The sequence below is a fragment of the Pygocentrus nattereri genome, chromosome 22 (genome assembly GCF_015220715.1).
Source record: "Pygocentrus nattereri isolate fPygNat1 chromosome 22, fPygNat1.pri, whole genome shotgun sequence".
Lineage (NCBI taxonomy): Eukaryota > Metazoa > Chordata > Actinopteri > Characiformes > Serrasalmidae > Pygocentrus > Pygocentrus nattereri.
The window spans coordinates 6,627,029-6,646,663 of NC_051232.1; the positions used below are offsets into that span (position 1 = coordinate 6,627,029).

At 43.4% G+C, this 19,635-nt stretch overlaps 1 protein-coding gene across 1 annotated transcript; it reads right to left on the reverse strand.

Moving 5' to 3' along the window:
* Positions 1–1,589: 1,589 nt before the first annotated feature.
* Positions 1,590–15,177, reverse strand: asah1b (N-acylsphingosine amidohydrolase (acid ceramidase) 1b). The gene is made up of 14 exons (XM_017682956.2): positions 15,038–15,177; positions 14,830–14,876; positions 14,591–14,681; positions 13,165–13,251; positions 11,820–11,898; positions 10,711–10,785; positions 10,541–10,586; positions 9,504–9,648; positions 8,308–8,362; positions 6,860–6,941; positions 5,995–6,126; positions 4,875–4,998; positions 2,418–2,474; positions 1,590–2,307 (listed from the first exon to the last, which is right to left on the reverse strand). The coding sequence occupies exons 1-14, from the start codon at positions 15,104–15,106 to the stop codon at positions 2,218–2,220; spliced, it is 1,179 nt and encodes a 392-aa protein (XP_017538445.1). The 5' UTR covers positions 15,107–15,177; the 3' UTR covers positions 1,590–2,217.
* Positions 15,178–19,635: the final 4,458 nt, after the last annotated feature.

A 19,635-nucleotide genomic window follows, 5' to 3' on the forward strand; every position in this document is an offset into this window, starting at 1 on the left:
TGCCTCGAGTAACAGCACCTGTAGACCAATAATCAGCTCACACTGGACCATTTTAAAATTTTTAATTTGCATCAAAACATTCATTTCAAAAGAACTTTTTTTTTCTCAAATGAATCAATTTACAAACACACATGTACAACCATTTCAACCACGAATCAGCAACACTTTCAGTGAGTGTCCACTAGGTGGAGCATCGCAATGACTTAGATGGGCATGTGTTAATATTTAATTGTAAATTTAGTCCATTCAATTTTTAATGAGACACTGCACATTGGTATGCAACTAGGCAAAGTAAAAAAGTTGATCTTGCTGATTTAAACCCAAACTCAAGTCACATTTGCAATGGTGTTGTCCACTAGAGGGCGCAGTGTGAGCAGAGAATTTAGCCACCCTCACCCAATGGTCCAACTGTCCATGGTCCGTCCTAAATGGCCACTTTTGAAAGTTAATTTTAGTCCTGTGGTCCTGCAGCTTCTCCATTAACCACTAGGTGGATGTACTTTTACATTGTTAGACCACCTTGTTCACAAAATGTTTACAATCTATCCTACACTAAGGGGTCCTACTGCACATTAGCAGGTCATTAGTACTGTGTAGTAACGTACTGTACCAAGTTTTACTGGTTTTCATGTTAATTCAGCCCAATATGAAGTGCGCATATATATATATATATATATATATATATATATATAATGACCTGTACATTCCGTTTTCATCCCTCGTTCCTCCCATAGTCCCCCCTAGCCACCTAGCAACACCTGAGGAACTACCTCTGATACCGTAGCATCCACATAGCCACACCTTAGCAACCACCTGTGATGCCATAGTAACTGCCTAGAAACCACCTGGAATACCAAACACCATAGCAACCAGCTGTGCAACCTTAGAAACCCCCCTTGCATATAACTTGCAACCTAGCAGGAAGTGGGAACCATTTAAGCTGCACAGAAACAGAAGATGGACTAGAGGACGACCAACACAAACTGTGCAGCAGCAGATGAGCTGTTGTCTCTGACTTTACATCTACAAGGTGGACCGACAAGGTAGGAGTGTCTAATAGAGTGGACACAACACTGCTGTGTCTGATCCACTCGTACAAACGCAACACACACTAACACACCACCACTCAAAGTACTGCAGTGCTGAGAATGATCCACCACCCAAATAGTACCTGCTCTGTGAGGGTCCATGGGGGTCCTGACCACTGAAGAACAGGGTAACAGAGTATCAGAGAAACAGATGGACTACAGTCTGTAACTGTAGAACTACAGAGTGCAGCTATACAGTAAGTGGAGCTGATAAAGTGGACAGCGAAAAAAGGAGACAGATTAACTCTATCATGACGACCGTTGGGAAAACAATTCCCTTCTTTGATCCACGGTCCAAAAACTATGAATGTATCTCCAATGAGCTGTAGATGGAGGAACTGCAGGATCCAGTAACTACAGGACTAGAGCTACAGACCTAAACTATGACTTTTAAACGCATTAAAAACAAGCCTTAATAGCCACAATACAAAAGTGCTGTCTGTCTGTTAATCTCAACAAACATTAATGCCATAAAAATAGATTTGCAATCATAATCCAGTGTACATTCAGCATTTTAAGTACAAAACAAGTTACATTTGAAAAGTGCCTATAAACCTTCTCCACTGTTTTCCAGAACCAACCACTTTTTCTTTCCTTGAATAACATTTTAATAACAATAACAACCTGCAGTACAGCTGCAGACAGGCACCCGGTGAATGTTGAAACAACATTTATGAAATAGGCTAAGATTTGATCAATGATTAGACCAATGCTTTATAGCATAACAGTAACTTTAGCGTTAAAAATGCACTCAGTGTTTAATTAGGTTTTGTCTAAGACTTTTACCTTTTACTGTCTTGGGTTTTAAATTTTTATTTCTATTTATCACTTAATATTTCTGCTTTTAATCCTCTTGTAGAGCACTTTGTAAACTTTTGCTGTCCACCAGAACGTTTTTTTGGTAATTTGCAATATCACCTTCAATTATCAGTATTTTCTCCCATTTATTTATTTTTTTTAAGTTTTGTTTTTGCGAAGTGCTAGAAGTCCATTATTTATTGTTAAAAGGTTATATATATTTTAAATGAACGTTTTTGCTCTACTGTAAAACGATGTGCTGTGAGGCTTTTAGTCTCCGATAAGCACGTATGCAGGAATGTTCTGGAGCCACGTTCAAGAAAGTGTCCAGCTACCAGGGCATGCAGGGGTTGGGACAGTCACGGATAAAAGACTCCAGCTTCCCCTGGGAAACGTCCATGAGTGTAGTGTATGTGGTTAACTGTAGGGGGGGGGGGGCGAGAGAGAGGGAGAGAAAAGTGAGTCAAATTATTGAGAAATATCAGTTTTATATTAAATATCTGACAAACAACTGGAAAAAGGAACACCAACTTTATTCAGGACTGGCTTGGTGGACAGGACGTCGTAGACGGTCTTCAAAGAGATATTCTGCAAGAGAAATGCATGCCATCTTATTACAGAGCACCTTCCAGCACTCGCTGTCCACTTCATCAGCTCCACTGAACATGTAGGAGCATGTTGTAGTTCTACAGTTACAGACTGTAGTCCATCTGTTTCTCTGCATACACTATTACCCTGTTCTTCAGTGGTCAGGAACCCCATGGACCCTCACAGAGCAGGTACTATTTAGGTGGTGGATCATTCTCAGCACTGCAGTAACACTAACGTGGTGTTGTGCTGGTATGAGTGGATCAGACACAGCAGTGCTGCTGGAGTTTTTAAACACTGTGTCCACTCACTGTCCACTCTATTAGACACTTCTACCTTGTCGGTCCACCTTGTAGATGCAAAGTCAGAGACGAATGCTCATCTGCTGCTGCACAGTTTGTGTTGGTCATCCTCTAGTCCTTCATCAGTGGTCACAGGACGCTGCCCACAGGACGCTGCTGGCTGGATATTTTTGGTTCTCAGTCCAGCAGCGACACGGAGGTGTTTAAAAGCTCCAGAAGCACTGCTGTGCCTGATCCACTCAGACCAGTGCAACGTGAGTGTCACTGCAGTGCTGAATAATTTTATATAGTACCTGCTCTGTGGGTGTCCTGCGAGGGTCCTGACCATTTGAAGAACAGGGTAAGAACGTATGCAGGGAAACTACAGTCTGTAATTATAGAACTAAGTGCTCCTATATGGTCAGGGGAGCTGATAAAATGGACAAGGAGGTAGTTTTAATGAAGTGGTCGGTTGGTGTTTGTTGCCTTTAACGTGATTAAAGCACTGAAAAGGCTCATTTACTTTCCATGCAGCCACTATAAGAACAATAGTGTTAAAACTGAAGTGTATAGGCCCTCTGGTCCTCGTGACGCTATGCTCAGCTCTGTGGTTTTCTTGCTACGACACGTGAGCCACTTCATACAGGACTTGGTAATCACCTGATTAGCGGTCTGATAAGAGGAACTCAAACATTAGCAGAGCGTGGAGTCCACAGGAGTGAGATTAAGAGCTAGCGTACTGCGCGGTGCATTACAGCGTAATGTGTGTGTGTGTGTGTGTGTGTGTGTGTGTGTGTGTGTATATTGTGGCTTTTGAAGTATGGATTATAGAGCACACTCCAGCCCCATTCATAATAATATACTAGTAATAATACAAGGGATATTCTTCTTGAATTAACTAACATTTTGTAGACTTTTTTTTTTTTCTTTTCTAATAGGAATGCATGGGCATCTTTCTTCACATAACTACTGCAAAAATCATTAAAGCAAACCATTTGCCAAAAACCTAATTAGTGTCCAAAGTTGACTTCTTTGGTTTCGCACTGGAGCTATTAAGCTAGTGTTGCTTGCAAGTAATGGAAGCTCATGTTCACCAGTTAGCACTGCACACATCATATCTTGTAGTAAAAGGAAAAAAAAATCCATGCTTAATTTTCATAATCATTCCTCCATAAATTAAGCACATCTAAGGTCTAGATTAGTAGATTTTGCTGGACCTACATGACCTGCCACACTATCTTGTGGTGTGGGGCTGATTTTTAGTGTTGTGCATGGCAGTGGGTGGGAAACCAGCCAACTGCAGGCGGGAGCGGGATGAAGCACACATGTAGAGAAATAAATAGCCTAAATGAAGTACAACGATCACTAAATCACATACATAAATGGTATAAAATGATAAAAGTAAAACAGTTAAAATGAATGAAGTTAATCTAAAGTGTCAAAAAGCAGTTGATGATGTGAACAATATGCAAATTTTGGGGCAGTCATGAGCTGGAGGTCAGGGAACCAGCCTCGTGAACGGAAGGTCGCCGGTTTGATCCCCAGAGCCGACAGTACATGACTGAGGTGCCCTTGAGCAAGACACCTAACCCCCAACTGCTCCCCGGGCGCTGCGGATTGGGCTGCCCACCGCTCTGGGCAAATGTGCTCGCTGCCCCCTAGTGCATGTGTTCACTAGAGTGTATGTGGAGTTTCACTTCACAGATGGGTTAAATGCGGAGGTGAAATTTCCCCGTTGTGGGACTAATAAGGGTCTGTTAATCTTAATTTTTGTAGCTTACAAAGACTGCGGAGCATTCAGTTTAATGGCCACAGCTGCCCAGCAAAGTACCAAAAATAAGTCTTCTGTGGTTTAATTCCCGTTTTGTGTTTACTGGGAATAAATGGTGTTTGACATTACTTCAGTGAGCCTGATGACCATGACCGCTGTGTTATTTCAGCAGAGCATAATGGACTTGTTCGCCTTGACAGAGCTGTGCGGGCGGGAGCGGGACAAAGGATTCCTGACATTCTGTGGGAGCGGGATGAAATCTAATCTAGATACTCACGGTTTACCTGGAAAAGTGCTGACAGAATATAAAGGAAAGATTTTGAATTTTGAAAAGCAAGAGGTTCTCACAGCCTGTGTGATCCGATTCATGCATTTCATGGCAGGAGTTCTGCGGTCATCCAGGAACAGTGGCTTCTTCCAGTGGTCATAGTTGGTCTCCAGCACGTACCATCTGCCCTGCTTTAGGTCAATCCTGAAAAAGAAACATACACACAGATTTCTATCCATGCGTTCCGTTCAGTTCTGTTTGACTGTATACATGTTGTGGCCACTGGGCAGCCAAAGCAAGGCCAAAACATGTGCAATTATCAGAAATGGTCCAGAAAACAAGACACACTCCATATTTTATTTATCAAATATAATAACTCTGACTTCTGATGAATGGGCAAACTCAACATAAGCATATTGCTTCATGTATGCACAGTACAGAAAAATGAAAACAGCTGAGGGTGTTCCTTTTATTGTGTGAAAATTTGGCACAAAATTTGACTTTTTTGAACAGATCAATTGTGGCTTATTGTTACTCTGAGCCCAGTCAGTAATAAGGGCTTATAGATCTGAACCATGATCTGAATGAACCCTCGCAACACTAAAGAAAGCGTTGCGCATCTTTTAAACAGTGATGGGAAACACGGGAGCGTACGGAAAGCGCAGATTCTACGCAAGGATGTTTCACTCTGGCCAACGTAAACGTGGTCGCACCGTTACTCCTCTAACGGCAGATTTAAAGGAGTTGTAAGGGCCAATTTCTCAAAGTGCCAGTGAGTCTTACATGCAGTCTCCCACTAGTATACTAGCTAGCCAGGCTCTTCAGTTTGCTTACATTTTTTTTGCCAACATTTACCAAAAAAAATTATACTGGGACAAAATAACTACATTCATACTGGGATTCCTGGGAATTAATGCGCATGAAGGTGATTTTGTGCTGCCTAGCCACAAATGTGCACGCTTCACTCAGCTGGGTGTAACGTCACATGCTAAACTACTTTCTCTAGGTTGAGTAGATGAAAGCATTCTAATCAGCCAGTTACACAAAAGGAAGGTTTATGGTGGCACCCAGGTAGGCCAAGCACCTTTTTAAGAGGTACTCCCCCTCTGTTTTCTGGTGTTACAGGTGTCATGCCTTTCAGACAAATGGTAAAATTTGTTATGCACTGAATTATTCTGGTGGTTCTGTACATGTACTCACTCTAAAGGATAGATGTTGTGAGTTCTGGACCTGGTGATGATGCACGCCTCCCCTGTCTGGTTTCCTCCCAGGATGAAGTACGCAGGAGCCAGCAGCTTAGTGTCTGACAGAAGCTTCTTAGCTTCAGTATAGCTACCAAGAAAACAAGCCATCATAATCATCCAGCTGTTCATTTTTACAATGTGGAAATATGTTAGGAAGGTGCACTATATGGGCAAAGGTGTATATGGACACCTAACCAGCTCACCTACATGAGCTTGCTGGACATCCCATTTTAAAACTCTTAATATGGAGCTGCCCCCCTTCGCAGCTATAACAGCCTCCACTCTTTTTCAGAAGGCTTTTGGAGTATGTATGTGGGAATTTGTGCTCATTCAGTCAAAAGAGCATTTGAGGTCTGGCACTGATGGAGAAGGGCTGGCTCACAATTAACTCAGCAGTCCCGCTGGATGTTTGGGTGGTCTACAGCTTTGGCTGAGCTGTTACTCCTAGATGCTTCCTTTCACAATAAGGGCACTTACAGTTGGCTAGGGCAGACCTAGCAGGGCAGAAACCTCACAAATTGATCATATGACAGTGCCACATTTAAAGTCACTAGGCTGTTCGGTATCGATCATTCTACTGCCAGTGTTTTGGCTATGGAGATTGCAAGGCTATGTGCTTGATTTTATACGCCTGTTAACAATGAATGTGGCTGAAACACCTGAAATTAAGCTCATACTTGGCCATATATTGTACCTGTCTGCTTATACATCAGGGTAGATAACCAGCTGAAGTTTGTGGTGCGTTTATTAAATAGGCTCAGCTGGCAACTCCTCCATGTTTCTGACCATAGTCTGCCAAGTTTTTTGAACGTCATGCCTACCTGGTAGCGTTTTCCAAGACGGAGCGAGTCAGGAAGCTCATCCACATCCCATCTCTCTTTCCCAAGATCCACTCCAGAATGCCTGCAATACATCAGCATGATGAACCAGTATTCTCATACTATGCACCCTCACTCTAGGCTAAGATGCTATTATTCTACTTCTCTGAATAAGAGTACAAGTCCAGGATCTTTTACACCAAAATAAATGCTGGTTAATTGACCTATCCAGGCTCCACCCTCCCTGTGTTCTTTCATAGATTCGAAAGGCTGGACAAGCTTTACGGAATGCTGGCAAAAATCCCATCCAACCTGCTTAAAAATGACAAAGCTTTGTTTCATTTGCCACAACGCTGGGCTTGTTTTGTAATGTTGCGCTGGACTACATTGTTTTAGCTAATCGAAACTAGGCAAGTTGGAAATAACATGAACTGGCCTTCATGGTCACATTAGTTTGGCTACGCAACAAAAAAAAATACATCCGATCAAATCAAAAACGGTCCACAGTAGTAATAATGCAATAACACCAAGTGATGCGGCTCTTAACCAACTTGACAACCAACTTTTTTTAAAATTTTATTTTATTTTTTTTATTCTGTAAAAAATACCAGGAAAAAGAAACTAAATGATTTTCAATAAACTCAGTAAAGAATATCATTTCAATGCCTCACACAAGTGAATCAGTGTTTTCAGAGTATTTACATTTTTTTTCTTAATATGATATTTATATATAATTGATGATGCTAAGCAAGTACAAAGGCAAAGGAACAGCAATAATACTGTGAGCAAAACTGTAGGTCGATCAAAGCTTTAACTGAGTGGGCCTGTTCAAATTTCAGCTGCCTAATTATGTAATTAACAAATTAAAATGAATGTTTGTTTTATGAGAGCTCTTTGCTCCACCTCCATCCCCTCCCCCACTCTCCAGGTTAGAGGCAAACCGAAGTGGCCTTGCTGCGGCCCGTTGGTGGTGCCCAGGGGGCGGGGCTCGGGATTTGCATCCTCTATAAACTGAAATGGGCGAGAAGTCATTGTTTCATTTAGTTGCATTTGTTTTAGGCACTTTTTTACACTGATACAACCGAAACATCAAATTTCCAGTGATCATATGGTAAGCATCTCGTAATAGTGCGGTGCTCTTGGGTATCTCCTCGTCTTTGCTTTTTAAAGAACATGATTTTGTGCCTGATGTTGACGGATGAGCTGTCAAGAAGCTCTTACTGAGAAACGGACAACAAAATTTTATACTTTCAAATCAAAGAACTGGGACGATGGCCTGACCACCCCAGAGTCCAGGCCTAAACACCACTGAATGGGTTTGATTTACTTCAGTAAACGATCAACCAGCTTCTCCGGCTGAGCTTTGGAGGCGTGTCTGCGGATTCTCTGAGGAACTGAAAGTGGGCCTCCTGGAAAGAACGGAAGCTGGAATGAAGGGGGGGGGGACTCACCAATGTAGCCTCCGTTCAGACTGAACCGCTCGTTCATTGTGAGGGTGAACACGTGCTAGAGAGAGAGACAGACAGACAGAGAGAGAGAGACAGAGAGAGAGAGAGATCACAAGCTTGTAATGCAATCTTATGACACCATAACGTGATCACTGAACAGCAGCTATCTGTGTCAGATTCCTCCTTTAGGAGTAAACTGAGGAAGTGAAAGTCAGAGTCAGTCTTCTGAAGGCAGCTTGTGGTCTTGCAAAACAAAAAGACCTGAGATTTACACACATACAGTCGTCACGCATCCGGGTTACTTTACCAGTACGTGCTAAATAACTGCACCGTAACACCACCACTGTCCTGCTTTCCCAAATTTCTGCATGAATGAGTTCAACAGTGCCATTTTGTGGTCACATAAGAATTTAGCTGAGCCCACCACTCCTCCTCTTCCTCTTCCTCCCAGCTGGGGAAGAGTGAATCCCACCCTCCGTCGCGACTAGATTTGGCTCCAGTCAGGCCAAAATGGGTGGATGATCAGAAAGTTGTAACGATAATAACTTAACTGTTTACTAAATATGACAACAACTCTGAAAAGCAAGTTTAAGCAATTCCCAGGTGGTTGCCATGATTTTGCACAATGGTTAAGGTAGTTGCTGAAGTTACCCAAATGGTTGCTATGGTGTTGCTAGGTAGTTAGTATGGTGTTACAAGGTGGTTGCTATGGAATCTCTGGTGGTTGCTAAGGTGTTGCTAGCTGGATGCTATGGGGCCCAAGGTGCTTACCAGGGTGTTGCTAACTGGTTGCTATGGTATCTCTTGTTGTTTCTAGGGTGTTACTATGTCGTGGCTAAAGAATTCCAGGTGGTTGCGAGGGTGTTGCCGGGTGGTTGCTAGCATTGTTATTGTAGTTTTATAATCGTGATATAAGTAGATTGCACAAACGGTTGCCCACATAGTTCTGCTAATTATTCCGAAGAGGAAAAAAGATTTTTGTATGAAAACCTTACGTATTTCAAGTTTTATGGACCTGCTCTAGTATCATGTTTATATATTAGACAAAAATGAAGCTTCAACTCACACCCTGTGTTTGACTCCACAGCCGCTTCAGTGCTGGGCACCATCACAATGTTAAGACCCCCACCCCGTATATAACCCCCCTCACCTTAACCAGCTGTATATTATACAAGGTACCACATGTACTCTTAACTCACAGGCCTCATGCCGGTCAGCATGCCAACATAACCGGCGAAGTTGGTGGATTTGAAGACGGTGCGGTTGCTCCGTCGGAAGTCGATGTTCACCACAAGCGGCTTTAGCTTCTCCGTGATCACCCACGATCGGTTCTTCAAGTCCCAGCTACAAACAAACACCAAGCAAAGTGTTAAAACAGACATCCTATTGTGTTTACATGCTTTTGTACTAAAGGTTACAGTTTGGAAAAAGGAAAAACCACACTAAAGAGAAACGGAAAGACAAACGGCGATTTGTCTGTGCCTGTGAAAGCAGGGCTGTCATTACAGAGTAACTGACATGACTGGTCAGTAATCACTCTGAATACAGGACATCCAATCTGGTTCGTTCAGAGAGAAGACAAGAAGAGAACTGAACGCACTGCCGTCCAGGCACCAACAGCACGGGAGCAGAGTGTCTACCGGCACCTTTCCAAAACATACTCCAGGAATAAAAAGATGTTTTCTTTCATTTGCACTATATATTTATTATTAAACCGCATCTCACTGTCATCGGAAGAAAACCTCGTATCTCCATTTTTGATTCAGTTTTTGACACAATTTAAAAACACCTGTTGCTCTTTACATTGCATGTACGTTTCATGATGAATGGACAAAAAGACCAAAAGTTCCATTGACTTACATTACAAGTAAAGCATGTTTTTACCCTCTCCTGTAAAGTCACCGTTTTGGAGGTATGAGGTTTTATTTTCCCGACAAGAGAACTGTAAATAGAAACGCTCCCTTTCATATATGTGCAACACCATAGCTGCTACAATCCTTTATATCCACCCTTTTTATTTTACTTATTATTTATATCACTAATTTTAAATTTTCTTTTTCTGTTTTACTCCTTTTTTAAATAATTTTAGTCTCTTGCATTTTACATTTACAACAACCTGGATTTTTGCTGTATTCCTAGTTTAATCTTTTTGTTTGTTTGTTTTGTTGTGGGTTAGGATAGCTACCCAATTTTTTTGTACCTTTTGCAACACCAAAGAATTTTGAAATGAAATTACCCCATAAAAAGGCCGAAGTCCAGGTTTCTGGCATGGATGAGGTTTCCTGCAATAAACAGTGTAAGTCTTGGAGATTACATTCAAACACAAAGCACCTTGACGGACCCCATGAGTCACATTAAAGAGAATAACACACTGCCTGCGTGCAGATGAGGTGGTTATTCGCTTACCGTCAGGAGCTTCTGCGACTAGTGAGGTGCACACTGTGAAAATCTCATAAAAAATGTTGAAGAGCACCACCTCCCCTGTTCAAACAGACGGAGAGATGGAGAAGATAATCAGAAGAGCTACCGAAGACGAAGGGAGGCGGGAAGTACATTTCACTGTGTTAGACACTGAATGGACGGCTGTGGTGCAGCTTTTTCAGTCCATCAGTCACAAAAAGGCACGACTTTGGCCCAGTCCCGTTTCTTCTCTTTACCCCTACCCCTTGTTTTTGAGTGTCACACTAAACCCCTTGGAACTGAGTTACAGGGCAGTGGTTGAGATCTTCCCTCTGAAATGAGCCCCTCTAATAAAAGAGCATCACTTCATTAACAGCTACCAGCGCTTCTCTGTAGGCGACCCTGCCCGTCTGCAGGGACAGCAGAGGAGGGGAAAGTTCAGCTCCTCACTGCTGGGCTTTAGTTACATTTAGGGATCATACGCCTTCAAAGAGGGGGGGGGGGCAATTAATTATTATCACCCCCACTAATTCTTCAGTGTTATGAAGCTGAAGTCAGAGATTCTCCAGATTCTTGAGAATTTTCCTGTTCCACCTTAAATGGAGCAGCAGGTACATTCGGGAGCTTCAGGTGTCAGAACTGCTGGACTATTTAAGGTGGAACGGGAAAGTCAGCTAGCTACCGAGACTTTATCATGCTCTTAGAGATTTTAAAATTTTCTTTTTATGCTTGTTATGAAGAAAATGACTATAATACACAAACCACATTAAACTAAGATAAAACAGATTATTTTATTATATATTTTTTTCCCCCCTCATATCTCTGGAGTCTCTGAAAAACCTCTGTTTGGAGGGCCATGTAGCCCCAACGCTTTGCCCCACCCCTCTATCTCGACATGAACTGGGACACCCTACACCGAGACGAGAGCGCGCGAAAACAGAGGGCTAAGGGCTCAGTGGTAGGGGCGAGGGGTGAAAGGGGACCGGGCCTAAGCATCCTCGAAAATCGTGTACTCAGGTGAAACATCTACAACATCTCATTTCAGAGCTTTAGCTTTAAACAGACTTTAAACTACGTAACTCACTTATGGCCACATACTACACCTAAAGACTTACCTAAAGGGACCCCGGAAGCTGCTGCGATTCCTTTAATCTCCTCATTGAAAGGATACGGGAGCGTATCGACCATCAAGGGCTAAGGGTCAAACATACAAAAGCGCATCAATACAGAGTTATTTACAGCATTAACAACGGCGCTCAATCAGCCGAGACAAAACTGGACGAAAATCGGGCTTCGACTGCTGTTTCCAGTTATGCTGCACACATCGGTCCATTTTAGCAGATAACGGACACAGGGCCGGTCTCTGCGCTAGGCAGAGATACGCAGCCACTTGTGGGCTACACTAAATTTGGAGCAAAACTGCAGGAAATTGTGTAAATTCTCTTTGAAGATGTAGTATAATAATAATAAATCAACTAACAGAAGAGACGGGGCATTCTACAGAAACATCCATTTTTGAGTCCCTAGCGTTTACAGATGTATTACACTATTAAACATGTCAGGGTTACAATTTATTCACATTTTAAAATAAAAAGTTATTTTAACAATTACGCCTTCTTGAGCCTCAATTCAGCAATGCTGGTTTTTATATCCGTTATGTAGAATTCCAGGCACCACAGGAGAGCTCGTCCCCACAGCCATGTGTGAAGGCTGAGGCCGTATTTTGAGGTTCGACTGCAATAATCTACACATGACTATGAAATAAATGACTTAAATGGCAAAAAGAAACAAATAAATATTATAAAATCTATCATAACCTCCCCAGGAGTCGTGTCACTGGTGTGACTGCGTAACTAAACACTTATTTTGAAATAAGTCACGCCGATGACGTCACTCGACGTCCTTTGACCTGTTTTCTGAGGATCTATGGAGAAAAGCTCATGGTGAGTCCACTGTGTCTCTCAGTTCTCAGAGATCTTCTCACTCAGCTCATGATCTCATATGAAGCTTTTCGTTGACGTCACTGGTGCGACCGACTTTATTCTGAGGTCACTGTGAAAAAATAAACTCAAACGGATTAAATTCCATATTTTAGTGGACGTTCCCTGATTGACGGCGTGTGGTTTGATGTTCTGTCTCTGGTGTTTCCCTCATTTATGTGGAGCACCGATGACGGTCAGTGACGCCAGTGACTCCTATGGAGAGGCAGAGAAGTGGACGTTTCTGTAGAACGACCCAGATCCAGGTTCTTAGCCGGATAAAGACCGACCCAAAGCGACCCCAGTCCCCTATTCACTCCCACAGTTTTGCTATACTGGGTTTTAAATTGACAGCCTTTATTTTCACTCCTAAACGGTGATGTCATCAGAACTTGCTAGCGTCATGCTGACTGTGTATTCCTACAATCCGGAGTCCTGAATTAAAATGAGCCCTAGCGCAATTTTCTTTGCAAGCACTCACCAAATCCCTGTCCACCAGATCAATGAGCCGCCCGCTGGGGACGAAGGAGTTTGCGAGGTCCTTGATGGCCTGGATCATGTTCACCAACTACACAGGAAAGAAAGCCACGTTATTCCATCGTTTCTTTTGGCCTGTGATGTAGGTGAATAAAGCTAGGGTTCTAGCTAGCACCAACAAAAGGGCTCTTTGGCTTGTAACAATAGTGGAACCATTTTCAGTGCTATACAGAACCCTTTTCAAACAGGTTCTATAAAGAACCGGCTACAACACATCCTCCATCAGTCTGAGGAACCCTACACCATGCAAAGGGTTCTCTGAATGTTCACGGTCCTTTTATAGAACTATTTTCTGTACTGAGGAACCTTCTTTAAGAGTGTAGCCTACATTTAGTTTACGCTCCAACAGCAGTCACCGTTTATTCCTACCTGACACTGTGTGAGTTACTGTGCCTTTAATACGGAGATATGCAAATGAGCTCTGCTCTGATGTTCTGATTGGCTGCCCAGTATTGCCCCTCATTCAAAAAGCAGGCCAGCCTGCAACACTGCTTATAACCTCAGTGCGAGTGGGTGAACGGCTTCAGGCTGAACGGGCCTTAATTCTCTGCTCCCTGAACTAAACCTTTTCCCGTTTTTTGCATAATTTGAAAACGTCTGTTGTTGTTGATGAACAGACCAAAAGAAACGGCCCAAAAAACTCTGGTTCCATTGACTTGCGTTAAAAATAAACCGTTTTTTTTTTCCTTCTCCTGTAAAGTTACCGTTTTAGAGGTATTAGAGAGGTGCTGTTCTTAATTGCAGTGAAAGGTGCAGCTTCCCTGTTGTAAAGCTTGACTTTTAAGTAAATCTTTGAAGAAAAAGACTTTAAATGTTTTTATTACATGAACTTTTTCTTATGACTATAATAATCATACTTGGTTATTACCACTGCTTAACGGAGCCAACAGGTGGTACATGTGATGGTCATTAAGTATAGTGTTAAGTATCTGTAAGGGCCCAGCCCGCACCGCCTGCTGCACCACCACCACGTCAGTGTTACTGCAGTGCTGAGAAAGATCCACCACCCAAATAGTACCTGCTCTGTGAGGGTCCATGGGGGTCCTGACCACTGAAGAACAGGGTAACAGAGTATCAGAGAAACAGATGGACTACAGTCTGTAACTGTAGAACTACAGAGTGCAGCTATACAGTAAGTGGAGCTGATAAAGTGGACAGTGAGTGGAGAAACAAGGAGGTGGTGATAATGATCTGTCTGATTGGTGGTGGTCAGGGTGTTGGGCCCGACCGCTGTCCTGTGATTTACTGACTTTGTCAGTGGCCAAAAGTTTTAATGGCGCAGGCTGAACTGAGCTGAACCACCTGTTCTCTGCCATGCGCCTCTTCTCCGTCACCTGACAGCAAAGTGACCCAGCGCGAGGTCCACTTACGTCACTCTTTTTGTCTGTGATGACCTCCTTCCACCGCTGGCTGGGGGCGAGGTCCAGATCCACAGTGAACCAGGCGACTGCGCCTTTAAACCTGGAGAAACAGGACGACAGGCATGCTGAGTCACGCAGCTGCGCGCCCGGAGGAGCTTCCTCAGAAGCCTGAGGAGCAGCGACGGTTACAGAACAGGCCTAAAGCTGGAAAACCAGCTGGACAGACTCAAGAAGACAGAAGCGCATACGTGGGTCCACGGGGCGGGTACATGGCTGTCCGGCAGTCCTCGGTGTACTGCGAAAGGAAGAAACAGGTCCGGTTATTGATCACAGTCGCACGCGCGGTGTCCACGCTGACCTGCGTGGCCTCTTAACGCTAAAGCCGTTTTCACGGCGCAGCGGCCCTTTAAACGCCGCCGCCCAGCAAACCCCACGACACGGTCAGCAGAGACTCACCGGCGGCACATACTGCGCTGACACGGGGGTGAAGGCGAGGAGAAGCGCGCACAGAGCTCCGCTCAGCATCGCTGCGGGTCACGCCGACCGGACCGGGCTGGACTGGACTGGACTGCGCTGCGTCCGCCCGCCGACATAAACAAGGAAGTTTTTGTTTCCCACCCGTATTCCGGACAGACCCGCCTCCTCTGCGCTACGATTGGTTGGCGTGAGCTGTTGGCCAATCAAAGCGCAGGGCGCTTCAAAATAAAAGCCAATCGCAGCGAAGAAGAGGCGGGTTTTTCTGGAAAGCGGGTGGGAAGAACAACGTTTCTCGTGACAGCTCGGCGGATCAAACCATTCACTTCAAAGCGGAGGGAGAGCGGCAGCAGGGCGCGCGCGGACAGTTAAATAAATATCAGATTTTTTTACGCAATTATGTGTGATTTGTGCATCATTTCTGTAGGTTAATGAGTATTTAACGAGTTTTTTGTTTTATGTTTTATTAAATTGCTTCATATTCTACAGGAGCTGTGATTTAAACGACAGAAGCGACTATTTTAAGTTTTATGTTGCGGCCAATCAGTTTTACTTTTAATGCGTTTTTGGCGCCACCTTGCGGGCACTTTGGTGAAACGCATGCTTTTTGGTTTTACTCGAATTTATTGCTGAAATGGTGTTCAACTTTAAGAATTTTAATATCTGTTGCACAATAAAAGTTTCAGTGAGAAGAAATCCTGGATAAAATAAAGCTTCAATTTTGAAAACCAAATAAAAGCTTATATTAATTAATTAAATACTGGTATTGATTTAATATTTTCTTTTCAGTTTGCTGTTAAAGAATAACAGGCATGACTTATTATTGTGTTCTGTAGTGAATGTCTGTTAGTGAAACCAGTGAGCCCTTGTGCTTACCTGGTCGGAAGTAGGTATTAAATTTACATTCATACCACATGTTTACAAGATGCTGCTCCAGGCTAGAAACGTCCTCATTCAGGATTAGAAATAATAACAAGCTTGTGAATGTGCTTATCTTTCAGTTTGGTGGAACAGCAGGCTATAAAACTTCTCATCAGAGTCTCATGCCTTGCAATTGAACTGAACGCCCTCCAACTTCAGCAGGACAAGAGCATGAATTGCTTCTGTTTACATCAACAGTTAAAGGCATGAATTATTAAAGAAAAGAATCTAAAACATTATACGCTGTTTACCTCATCAAATTCTGACAAACTGTAAAATAGAGGAATATTATGCAGATTTGAAACTGTAGTTTGAAACGATGGACTGGGATCAGTTCCATAGAAGTTAATAAGCGATCTAGTCATTATTCCTCACCTAAACTTTAGAATCATTTAGGATTATTGAAGTACAGTTATGGAAAATATGATTGTGTTTTTTATTATTAGCTGCTTTTGAAGCGAAAGCACACGGAAGACTGCAGAGATGTGAGTTCCAAAGTTCACCTTACTGATCCTCAGAGCGGTAGAACAGAGGCTAAGCTACTGTTCAAAAGTCTGGAAATGCTTGATAATTTGTTTTTATACACTGCTCAAAAAAATAAAGGGAGCACTTAAACAAAACAATATAACTCCAAGTAAATCAAACCTCTGTGAAATCAAACTGTCCACTTAGGAAGCAACACTGACAATCAATTTCACTGCTGTTGTGCAAATGGAACAGACAACAGGTGGAAATTATTGGCAAGTAGCAAGACACACTCAGTGAAGGAGTGGTTCTGCAGGTGGGGACCACAGACCACTTCTCAGTACCTTTCTGCTTTCTGGCTGATGTTTTGGTCACTTTTGAATGTTGGTGGTGTTTTCACACTCGTGGTAGCAGGAGACGGACTCTACAACCCACACAAGTGGCTCAGGTAGTGCAGCTCAGTAGCCAGACCAGTACACCAGGAGACGTGGAGGAGGCCGTAGGAGGGCAACAACCCAGCAGCAGGACCGCTACCTCCGCCTTTATGCGAGGAGGAACAGGAGGAGCACTGCCAGAGCCCTGCAAAATGACCTCCAACAGGCCACAAATGTGCATGTGTCTGCACAAACGGTTAGAAACCGACTCCAAGAGGATGGTATGAGGGCCCGGCGTCCACAGATGGGAGTTGTGCTCACAGCCCAACACCGTGCAGGACGCTTGGCATTTGCCAGAGAACACCAGGATTGGCAAATTCGCCACTGGCACCCTGTGATCTTCACAGATGAAAGCAGGTTCACACTGAGCACATGTGACAGACGTGACAGAGTCTGGAGACGCCGTGGAGAGCGATCTGCTGCCTGCAACATCCTTCAGCATGACCGGTTTGGCAGTGGGTCACTAATGGTGTGGGGTGGCATTTCTTTTGAGGGCTGCACAGCCCCTCCATGTGCTCGCCAGAGGTAGCCTGACTGCCATTAGGTACCGAGATGAGATCCTCAGACCCCTTGTGAGACCATATGCTGGTGCGGCTGGCCCTGGGTTCCTCCTAATGCAGGACAATGCTAGACCTCATGTGGCTGGAGTGTGTCAGCAGTTCCTGCAAGATGAAGGCAATGAAGCTATGGACCGGCCCGCCTGTTCCCCAGACCTGAATCCGATTGAGCACATCTGGGACATCATGTCTCGCTCCATCCATCAATGCCACGTTGCACCACAGACTGTCCAGGAGTTGGCAGATGCTTTAGTCCAGGTCTGGGAGGAGATCCCTCAGGAGACCATCCGCCACCTCATCAGGAACATGCCCAGGCGTTGTAGGGAGGTCATACAGGCACATGGAGGCCACACACAACACTGAGCCTCATTTTGACTTGTTTTAAGGACATCACATCAAAGTTGGATCAGCCTGTCGTGTGTTTTTCCACTTTAATTTTGAATCCCAAATCCAGGCCTCCATTGGTTAATAAATTTGATTTCCATTGATGATTTATGTGTGATTTTGTTGTCCGTACATTCAACTTTGTACAGAACAAAGTATTCAATGAGAATATTTCATTCATTCAGATCTAGGATGTGCTATTTGAGTGTTCCCTTTATTTTTTTGAGCAGTGTATAATAACTGGTCAGAAATAAAGGTACTAAACTGTGCCCCTCTTGTCACTGGGGTGGTCCCTTTCAGGGTACATAAGTGTACCATACACCGACACAACCCCGTCTCGTCCCCAGACTTATTTTACTGCTCTGTTTTAAAACATTCGGTTATGAAAAAGGTACAAATACGAACTTTTCAGCAGGAAAAACTGATTTAAGGTTCACAGTTGGACATTAAAACCACTGCTGTGCTTTTTGAGGGAACATCTGCACTGTTTGTACCTTAATGAACAAAAGTACCTGCACTGAACCTTCATCTCTAACAGTGTACAGTTTTTATTTTGCTCTGTGGTGTTTTTAGTGTTTCAGGTGGTTGCTATGTTACTGATATGCACTGCAGCTGTTCTCATCTGCTCTGCAGCAGGTAAATACACCAACATTCTCTAGCCATGGATTTCCATGGCGTCTTTCATTTCCTTAAATGAACTGATCTCTTTCTTACTGTTTTCTAAGAATTCCAGTTTGTCTTACTTTTCTCTCTTTGCTGGCCTTCAGAGGTCTCTGTAATTGCTCCTGATGGTTCAGTCCCAGCATATTTGGGGTCTTCAGTCATTCTGCCGTGTGGTCTTCATCTTTAAATGCTGAGATGTTTGACGTGCAGTGGTACAAGAACGATGATTACGACACCCCAGTTCTGCTGTATAAAGATCTAACGGTCCAGGGGAACCTTGGAGATCCTCAGTACAGGAGCAGGGCAGCAAGACCTTCAGTGGATGTATTGTTAAGTCAGTTAGCTTACATTAGCTATGATGACTTGGCCAGCAAATTGGAGAAATTTAGATAATCCTAAAACGTTACTGATGGGATTTTGAGTAAAGAGCTTAAGCAGTCATTCTGTTGTGCTCTGAGGCACGTATTTACATGCTGCGCCTAGGGGACCTCGAGTTGGGATCAAGAAGGCAAGAGAAAAAGATCGATGGCCCAGTCCCATTTCACCCCTCGCCCCTACCACTTGGCCCTTAACCCTCTGTTTTGCGCGTTCACATCTAGGAGTAGGGTGTCCTAATTTTTGTTGAGATGGAAGGGTAAGGTGAAATGTTAGAGCTACATGGCCCTCCAGAAATATAAAAAAAGAAAAGCTGGCAAGGTGGAGAACAAGAAACCAAAGAAAACCACAAATGTGAGAATTTTCTCTATTAAAAAAATTACGATAACCAGTGTATTATCGTAGTTTAATGTATTATGGTCATTTTCTTCGTAACAATCATGTTAAAAAGCATGTTAATGTATCGGTAGCTAGCTAGCTAACATTCCTGTTCCACCTTAAATAGTCCCAGCAGTTCTGATGCCTGAAGCACCAGACTGTAACTGCTGCACTATTTAAGGTGGAACGATAGGCAGTAGACAATAATGAATAAGTCTTATACCCCCCCCTTTGAAAGCATGTGTTACCCTACATGTAACTAAAGCTCAGCGGCGAGGTTGTTGAACATTCCCTTCTCTCCTATCACTGGACACAGGTAGAGTTGCCCACAGAGCAGCACTAGTAGCTGTTAATGAAGCAAGGTTTTTAATTTTTTTTTTTTTCTAATTTGAGGGTTTGTTCC